This window comes from Priapulus caudatus, unplaced genomic scaffold (assembly GCF_000485595.1).
Source record: "Priapulus caudatus unplaced genomic scaffold, Priapulus_caudatus-5.0.1 Scaffold133, whole genome shotgun sequence".
Classification (NCBI taxonomy): Eukaryota; Metazoa; Priapulida; class Priapulimorpha; order Priapulimorphida; family Priapulidae; genus Priapulus; species Priapulus caudatus.
In genome coordinates, this window is record NW_014577194.1 from 179,586 (window position 1) to 188,471 (window position 8,886).

General features: G+C 39.0%; 1 protein-coding gene across 1 annotated transcript in view; it reads right to left on the minus strand.

The window, feature by feature from the left end:
- Window positions 1-2,005: 2,005 nt before the first annotated feature.
- Window positions 2,006-8,886, minus strand: part of LOC106805914 (enoyl-CoA hydratase, mitochondrial-like) — a 25,174-nt gene continuing 18,293 nt past the window's right edge. Inside the window, exons 5-8 of the mRNA XM_014807684.1 lie at window positions 6,154-6,258; window positions 5,858-5,977; window positions 4,145-4,200; window positions 2,006-2,603 (exon numbers count right to left, since the gene is read on the minus strand). Of these exons, the coding sequence (XP_014663170.1) occupies window positions 2,538-2,603; window positions 4,145-4,200; window positions 5,858-5,977; window positions 6,154-6,258 (347 nt within the window). The 3' untranslated portion in view covers window positions 2,006-2,537. The remainder of the gene's footprint in view (window positions 2,604-4,144; window positions 4,201-5,857; window positions 5,978-6,153; window positions 6,259-8,886) is intronic.

Here is an 8,886-nt window from a genome sequence, read left to right on the forward strand (position 1 = left end):
TCTTACTACAGCGGTAGTTGGACGGTGCTTGCCACGCTCACGCTGTCTGGCGATCTGGCTGCTCTGAAACCCCTGCTCACCGGTTTGATCTAAATTGTGGCTATATCGGATATCGTATTGTATCGCCATTATAAGTATATATATATATATATATGTATATATATATATAAATATATATATTCCTAGCTGTGTAGTGGCGAATAAATATTATGCATCAAAATCAGCCCAAGTAATAAGGGATCCAGATATAGTATTGAATTTTGGAGTAATAATTAAGAGGGGTTGTATTATGTGTTATATATCAATTATTGTATTATTGTGTTGTATCTTTAAATAGAGTGGCGATGTCTGGATATTGATGATAATCTGTGGGTGAGAAGCAATCAGCGGTGCCATAGAACGATGAGAGAGCAAGGGAAAGAGAAACACGTAGTCGTACAATAGAGCGGAGAGAGTGAGTGGGTGTCTGGGTGAGTGAGTGAGCAACCGATATATATATATATATATATATATATATATATATATATATATGATATGATATATGAGAGAGAGAGGGAGATAACTGAGTAGAATCAGGCCTATGTGCGCGGAAGTGGAGGGAGAGTCGGTATAGCTGCGTAACGCGTGCGATAAGTCAGCGCAGAGACGTGAATAATTTTAGCGCGTGTCAACCGCTCTATTAACGGTATCGGGGTTTTTTGTGGGGTAACGAGTGATGGTTTTAGTTATACGTGGCAATTATGTCAATGAAATGTGCGTGTGTCCGTTGTGCTAATTGTGTACGGTACGGAGAGATACGTGTCGCTGCCCGATGCGTGCATTCTGTGAAATTATCAGGCAGCACATGTGTAGGTGTTAGTAGTTGCGTTATTGTTGCGCACGTTATTTGTTAGTAAAACTGGATAGTTGTCACCCGTTAGATCTGTTGTTGTGTTATTTCCTGGTTGCCGCATGATATCACGGAACTGCCCACCTGTTGTCTCAGTAACAAAAATGTGTAAGAATTCGTGGTGCTGGTAGACTTACTAATATGCGTGATATCGATATCGAAATAGGTGCTAACTGTGCATGAGTAATTAGGGCCGGCATTCATTCGTATTTTTTTCTGGCGAATATCAACGTGCAAACCTGCAGTCGTCGTCGTTATCACGACCGCACCCGTCATGGCTGGTTCAATTCCACTGGCTAGAAGCACAGAATAATTAGTCTGAAACTACTATGTGTATCTAAAGTGTATCTAAGTACTATGTGTATACTGAAACTACTATGTACTATAAGTTCGTGGACTATCACTTATGGATGATCACTTAGGGATGATCACTTAGGGATGATCACCGAGGTACCACCCACCCATTCAACCCTGAAGTCACGGTGATAATCGAACCCCACCCCACAGTCATTAGCTATAGCCAAGTAGCCCCCTTTTCTCCGTAACAACACCTGCGCAGACATGAGGTGCATGGTCGGACGATGATCAACGATGTCGTGTGCGCGGTGTATCATGCCTCTTACGCAAAACCAGTCACTGCCAGGACGAGAGCGCAAAGAGATGGGCAAACAAGATCAACTGACGCTTTCAATGCAAAACATCGCGCTGCACACGAATTAGGAGCTCGATAGCTGGTTGTGTTCGAAAGCTGGTTTGTCTGTCAACAGGATATCTCAAAAAGTTACGAACGGATTTTTATAAAAAGTTTTTAGACGGGTTGGTCAGCTTGGTCTTATGCCAACAACGAATCGATTAGATTTTGGTGGCGATCCGGATCCAGATCTGTATCCAGGATTTTTTTTTATTTAAATTTATATTTTTGTGTGGGGAAGACTTCGGACGCATTCAAAATTCATCATTTTCTCTCCAAATTACAGAAAATTTCATCAAACTCTATATTGGGTGTACTAGCAAGAAGATGGGGGTGGGACTGTTACGCTGTGGTGGAGGTTTGCTGTCTCTGATTGCTCGTTTTAATGAGGTTTAAGGACTACTAACAGAATCCTAACAACCATATCTTTTCAATACTTCCATCAATGTGTATTTGATAAAAGCTATAGCATCACAATATCAATAAGAGCAGCATATCAGTGCATAAGATGCTGCATGATAATAGAGAAATGCGATATAGAATTGGCCATCTCAGCTACAGTCAAAGCATCCCTTGATTAATAGTGATTATTGTTGAAGGTATCACGACCCTTTTAACATAGTGCTAACAACAGGTAAAAATCTTCAAATAAACCAATAAAATGTATTGCAAAATATATACGTTTATAATAATGAGTGTGAAATCATTTATTACAGAACCCTTCTTATATGATGATAATTTGAAAGCTGATCACACAGATTTCACTTATCAACTACAGTCCTACATCAAAATCAACTACATCACTGGTGCTTTAATACCATGGATCATGATTAGAAACACTACATTTGTAGTTACCATGATCAGCAGAAATGTCTTTCTCAACTGACAAAAGAGCGATAGCTCACATCATTTACGAAAAAACAGCTCGCCTAATAGCTCAGTAAATACTATTGCTCTTTAGCTGTCCGTGAATTCTGGTTTTCTCTTTGCGACAAAGGCAGACATTCCCTCTCTCCGATCGTTCTGCAAGCATAGTTTTAAAATATCAATTGCATATTAATATTGTATCAGACATCAATACCTAAATTTGTCAAGGAATGATTGCATACAAATAATAAGTATAGGTGCCAACTAATACTCAGTAATTATAAACATGCTACTAGGCTGACATAATAAAAAGATTGTTTGTTTGCCCTCACCCGACTGACCCGCCAAAAGAGGGGCCAACTCAACATTTTTTATTGATCTTTGCCAGAGGATGAAGAGCATAATTTATTTGTGTATAAATTCGAGTATCACTGAGTACAATTTATATCAAGAAGTAGATAATAGGGAAGGAATGTGACGTTCAGAATAGAACGATGGAAATTCGTGTTATTTTACTAGGCCTTGAGAATACGCTACGATTACTTACACGCCATAAGCTCAAAGCGCAAACTTGAGGCTCAAAATCGTAGCACAGTACATTCACCTTAGCATTATTGCGAAATCGTTCTATCATATACACCCAGCAATCCGAGACCGCGCACAGGACTGACTAAGTAACGTACGACACGATTCTCATTTTGTTGGCAGCAAGAATAGAACTCCATTAACCCCGCGCTAACATGAAACATAGGGCAGCTTACGTATGACTCTTGTACGCCTGACTTCCCTCTAAGTGCGATGCGGTGTGGCTCGACTGGAAAGATTGCGATAGGAGCCCTGCTGCTGATTGCGGTGGCGTGCGTGCGTGGGGGCATAACCAGCTGTAAATAGTTCAAACGATGGCTCGCCGAGTGTTGCGTCGATGTCCAAAGTTCCCAGCGAGCCACACCGCATCGCCGGAGGGACAGCAAGAGGTGCGCAAGAGTCGTGTAGTGAGCTGCTAGTTGTTTCAAGTATAGGACTGGTTTTATGGAGTCGATTTGCTGGAACAGAACTGGAGCAATCGTGTCGTACCGTTTTAGTCAGTAGGCGGGGGCGGGAGTGTGAGGGTCTGGCGTCCGGATTGTCGGGTGTATACAGGAAACGAGTTTTGCACGATGCTAGACGAATGTACTGTGTACGATTTGAGCTTCAAGTTGGTTGAGTTTACGCGTAGTAAATTGTAGGTATTCTAAGGCTAGTAAATAACGAATTTCCCTTGTTTATTCAAGCACACTCCTTCCCGTATTATCTACCTTCTGATTATATATTATCTCGTAGGGCAATACATTACTAATGTACCCAAGCAAAACAAACATTTCCCAACCCAATAAAAGGGTATCTCCACACAAGCACACCCGAGCCATGTATGATACCATGCTGACATTGGTAAAAAAGACCCCCCCTAGCAAAAAAAAAAAAGAAGCCTACCCATACCTACCAAACTTTTCAGCCTGGGTCAGGAGAGGGCAAACAAATATTTTTTTAATTGTGGCCCTATCTGCTGACAGCTAAATCACATTCATTATATGTGACACTACCTTTAGCTACTCAGCACAGTAAAAAGACAAATTGAGAATTACCATATTTGATTGCAATGGCCGACAGAAAATATACACACTGCAACTCCTCAATATTATACTGACAAGTTGTCAAATTCGTGTGAAAGTCTCTTTCAAAGTGGAGACCATTCTTTCAGATGACGTCTCATAGGCTGAAATGAAATATTTATAGGGTAAAGTAATAGCAAAATATGCATGTAGTGGCACAACAGGGATGGGGGAGGGTGCGTGGGGCTTCGCATTATTATCCTCCTGTCTCCATAACCACAGTAACTATTATGCAAACAATGCTACGGGGATGAAAAGGTTAACACATTTGTGACGCATGAATTAATTACAATATATCAACAATAGATATAATATAGCAATTAAATTCCCTACTAAAAATGTTGAAAGATACCAATTTTACCCATTAAAATTGATAAACCTCACAACCAAAAAGCCTACAATACACCCCAACTGTGAAGCGAATAGCTTGCCAGTATGGAATTGACATCACAAAGATGTTCTATTGCGGCCAGAAATCGTGCTCCGAAGTTTGACTATTGGTGAAAACTCTAGAGTTTCGGCATAAGGCTACAGATACACATAGAGTAAAGATCATACGCAGCGCAAATAGTTCCTGGAAAGAAAACAATATACTGTGTTGTTGACACCATATTCGGTACATATTCTGTCGCTAATAAAAGGCTAGTATAACGGAGTATTCAAGAAGTTCTGAAGATGGCTGTCAGAACGACAGCTGAAACTAGTCAAGGTACAATAATTTAAGATTTAAACACAATGAACAATGATGTTATTAAATGTTTTAAAAGAAATCCGACTGAACTTTCAAAAAAGAAACAAAAACACTATAGTGTGTTGCTGATTTACATAAGTAATGTAGATAACATATGATTAAAGCAAAATTTCACAGTTTGGGTCACTGAATCAATCATCAAATAATAATAATAACTTGTCTATCATAGAAAAAAGACGTTAATTACAAACTGCGATCGCTCGTCTATTTGTCCGGATGTGTAAACCACTTGTAAACATATGAAAGTACTAGTTTCGTAAGACTGTTTAGGTTTGCTGAAGAAATGTTATGAAAGTAGCAATACAAATGAGTTGTAGTGAATTTTTGCAACATAGACGAGCTCATAGTAGGTATATCTATGCATTTTGCTGCGAGAACATGCCGTTTTAAACTTAGAAAAAATTTGTTTGTTGTAATTTAAGATAGTTTTTGGCCCGTACTTGCAATGCGAGTTTAGCCCCTCTGTGCCATCAGAGCCTTAGCCACCTCCCCCACCATAGCTCCCCATTAGAAAATTTAGCCCGTGACTGACAATCACTGGTGTCACCCCTGGACGTGTCAATAGAGAGCTGCACGAGATAGAAACAATAAAGTTCAATTATTTGTATGGTTTTTCATTATTATGCCCTACAGACGGCAGCACCATTCATGTATAGAGAGGGCATGAACACGTGTACGTTTCCATTTCCAGTTTGAAGTTTAGGATAATTATGATTGCATAATGAGAAGCCTTACTGATTCACTGAGTAATAAAGGGTTCACATTGAATATTTCAACTTTTGGTTAACGAATCCGTATCGATATACTTGAGGTGGTCTTAGCAAGTTCGTAAAAATCCAGAAGAAAATTCACGCCTCGATTACCAGATGAACATCGAGTTTTTATAAACTAATGTGGTACTGCTTAATTATACTTCATTTCTCGGTGATGCAGTGTACTGAACTTGGAATTATTTTGATGCAAAACAAAAGATTCTCATGCAGTCATAGATGCACGAGTAAGTCGCATACCAGTATTGATGGCTTCCTTGCACATTGATGTGGCAACTTTAGAGTAGCTTGCTATCTTTTCTGCGGTCTTCACGGCTTCATCCACCAGCTGCTCATCTGGCAAGACCTTACTCACTAATCCTGCATCAAGTACATCAATGAAAATCAACAGCATCATATACCACACCGCATCTTACGCACTATCACAACTTCCCAACACGTTGAGTGAATTCCCAAAGTGAGTGAATTATGAGATATGGAGGCACGAAAATCTACCTAAATTTACAATGGGCGTCAAATCGGTTTAATTAACATACCCGCTTGCAAGGCTTGCTGGGCATTGACCCTATCTCCAGTCAAACACATTTCCATGGCCATAGACTTGCCAACAACCCTTGGCAAGCGCTGCGTTCCACCAGCACCTGCAAATTTTGGCAATGATAATGACGTCAAGTGGCATGAAATATACAAAAACAACACGAGGTAAGAAAAATTTACAAGTTCATTACTGCTGTGCTAAGCAAACAAAGTTTATAGATTACAAGTGTTGTAAGTGAGTACAGTAGAACACCAGGTTACAGAAGGGATGCATCATTGAAATGTTTAAGGTAGTGCAAAATTCTGTAACATGAACCCCATTTTCCATGAGTCATTATGAAATCGACATATTATATAGTAGTATGTATTAAGAGTAAGATATATATTATATTAAATTATCTCATATAATCTTGTGGTAAGATAGTATAATTTTATGGGTCATTCCATCGGGTTGGGGACCAGTGCGTATGATGCACTATATCACGTTTGAAGTTGCAAGTTCATTCACAGACATTTTTTCATTAACCTGTAGATTGTCTCAAAGGTGCAAACCTAAGCTTCAAAATAAGACAAAACCTCACTGCATTGGACAAAATTTCACCGTTAGAAAGGGCTGACAAATCATGGTGTCAGGAGTTGTATTTGTAACAAAATGTGTGTGACATATGGAAAATATAAAGAGAAGTAATTCGTTTCATATTAAGAATGCATATTTACACATTTTTCTCATGGTCTTACGTTCGAGAAATACCCCAAACCTCTCCATGAAAAACAACTTTCACCTTCTGAAAATTCCAAACACATCAGCTGCAATCGTGGAACAACCACTTTGACGTAAAAGATGAAAGATGAAAAAACATGTTCGTGCTGTCAACGAGGCAGAACCAGGTCTAGATCCCGATGAGTTCAACATAGACAGTGTCCACAGTGTTGATGGTATCAACAAGACAGTCGCCGATCTCTCAACCCCATCGGGTCACGTGATTTCCGTCAAAGTTGACACTGGAGCTGAGGCCAACGTGTTACCTGTAGCTTTACAACAGTCTCTTGGCTGTCAACTACTGCAGTGTGAGGATCGACTGTACAGCTACTCTGGGCACCCACTGGAAACACTGGGTACGTGTGTAATTTCATGTACACATAAGGAGATTACCTTAAACACTACCTTTAGCTACTCAGCACAGTAAAAAGACAAATTAATTTACCTATTTGATTGCAATGCCACAAAAATATACACTGCAACTCTAATATATACTTACAGTTGCAAATGTCGTGTGAAAAGTTCTCTTTTCAAAGTGGAGACCTTCTTTCAATGACGTCTCATAGGCTGAAATAAATATTTATAGGTAAAGTAATAGGCAAAATATGCATGTATGTGGCACCAGAGGGATGGGGGAGGGGCGCGTGGGGCTTGCATTATTATCTCCTGTCTCCATAACCACAGTAATTTATGCAAACAATCTACGGGATGAAAGGTTAACATTTGTACGCATGATATATTACAATATATCAATAGCTATATAGATATAGCAATTAATTCCTACTAAAAATGTTGAAGATACCATTTTTACCCATTAAAATTGATAAACCTCGCAACAAAAAGCCTACATACACCCACTGTGAGCATACTTGCAGTATGGAATTACATCACGAAATGTTCTTATTGCGCCAGAAATGTGCTCCGAAGTTGACTATTTTGAAAACTCTAGAGTTTCGGCATAGGCCTACAGATACACATAGAGTAAGATATACGCTAGCGCAAATAGTTCCTGGAAAGAAAACACTATACTGTGTTTTGACACATATTCGTGACATATTCTGTCACTATACTATATGGGACGAATTCAGAAGTTCTGAAGATGGCTGTCAGAACGACAGCTAAAACTGTCAAGGTAAATAATTTAAGGATTTAACCATGAACAATGATGTTATTAATGTTTTAAAAGAAATCCGACTATGAACTTTCAAAAAAAACAAAAACACTATAGTTGTTTGCTGATTACATAAGTAATGTAGATAACATATGATTTAAACAAATTTCACAGTTTGGTACTGAACAAACATCAAATAATGAATAATAACTTGTTCTATCATAGAAAAGAACCGTTAATGAAAACTGCGATCGCTCGGCTATGTCCCGGATGTGTAAACACTGTGTAAACATATGAAAGTACTAGTTTCGTAAGACTGTTTAGGTTTGCTGAAGAAATGTTATGAAAGTAGCAATACAAATGAGTTGTAGTGAATTTTTGCAACATAGACGAGCTCATAGTAGGTATATCTATGCATTTTGCTGCGAGAACATGCCGTTTTAAACTTAGAAAAAATTTGTTTGTTGTAATTTAAGATAGTTTTTGGCCCGTACTTGCAATGCGAGTTTAGCCCCTCTGTGCCATCAGAGCCTTAGCCACCTCCCCCACCATAGCTCCCCATTAGAAAATTTAGCCCGTGACTGACAATCACTGGTGTCACCCCTGGACGTGTCAATAGAGAGCTGCACGAGATAGAAACAATAAAGTTCAATTATTTGTATGGTTTTTCATTATTATGCCCTACAGACGGCAGCACCATTCATGTATAGAGAGGGCATGAACACGTGTACGTTTCCATTTCAAGTTTGAAGTTTAGGAAAATTATGATTGCATAATGAGAAGCCTTACTGATTCACTGAGTAATAAAGGGTTCACATTGAATATTTCGATATACTTGAGGTGTTCTTAGCAAGTTCGTAA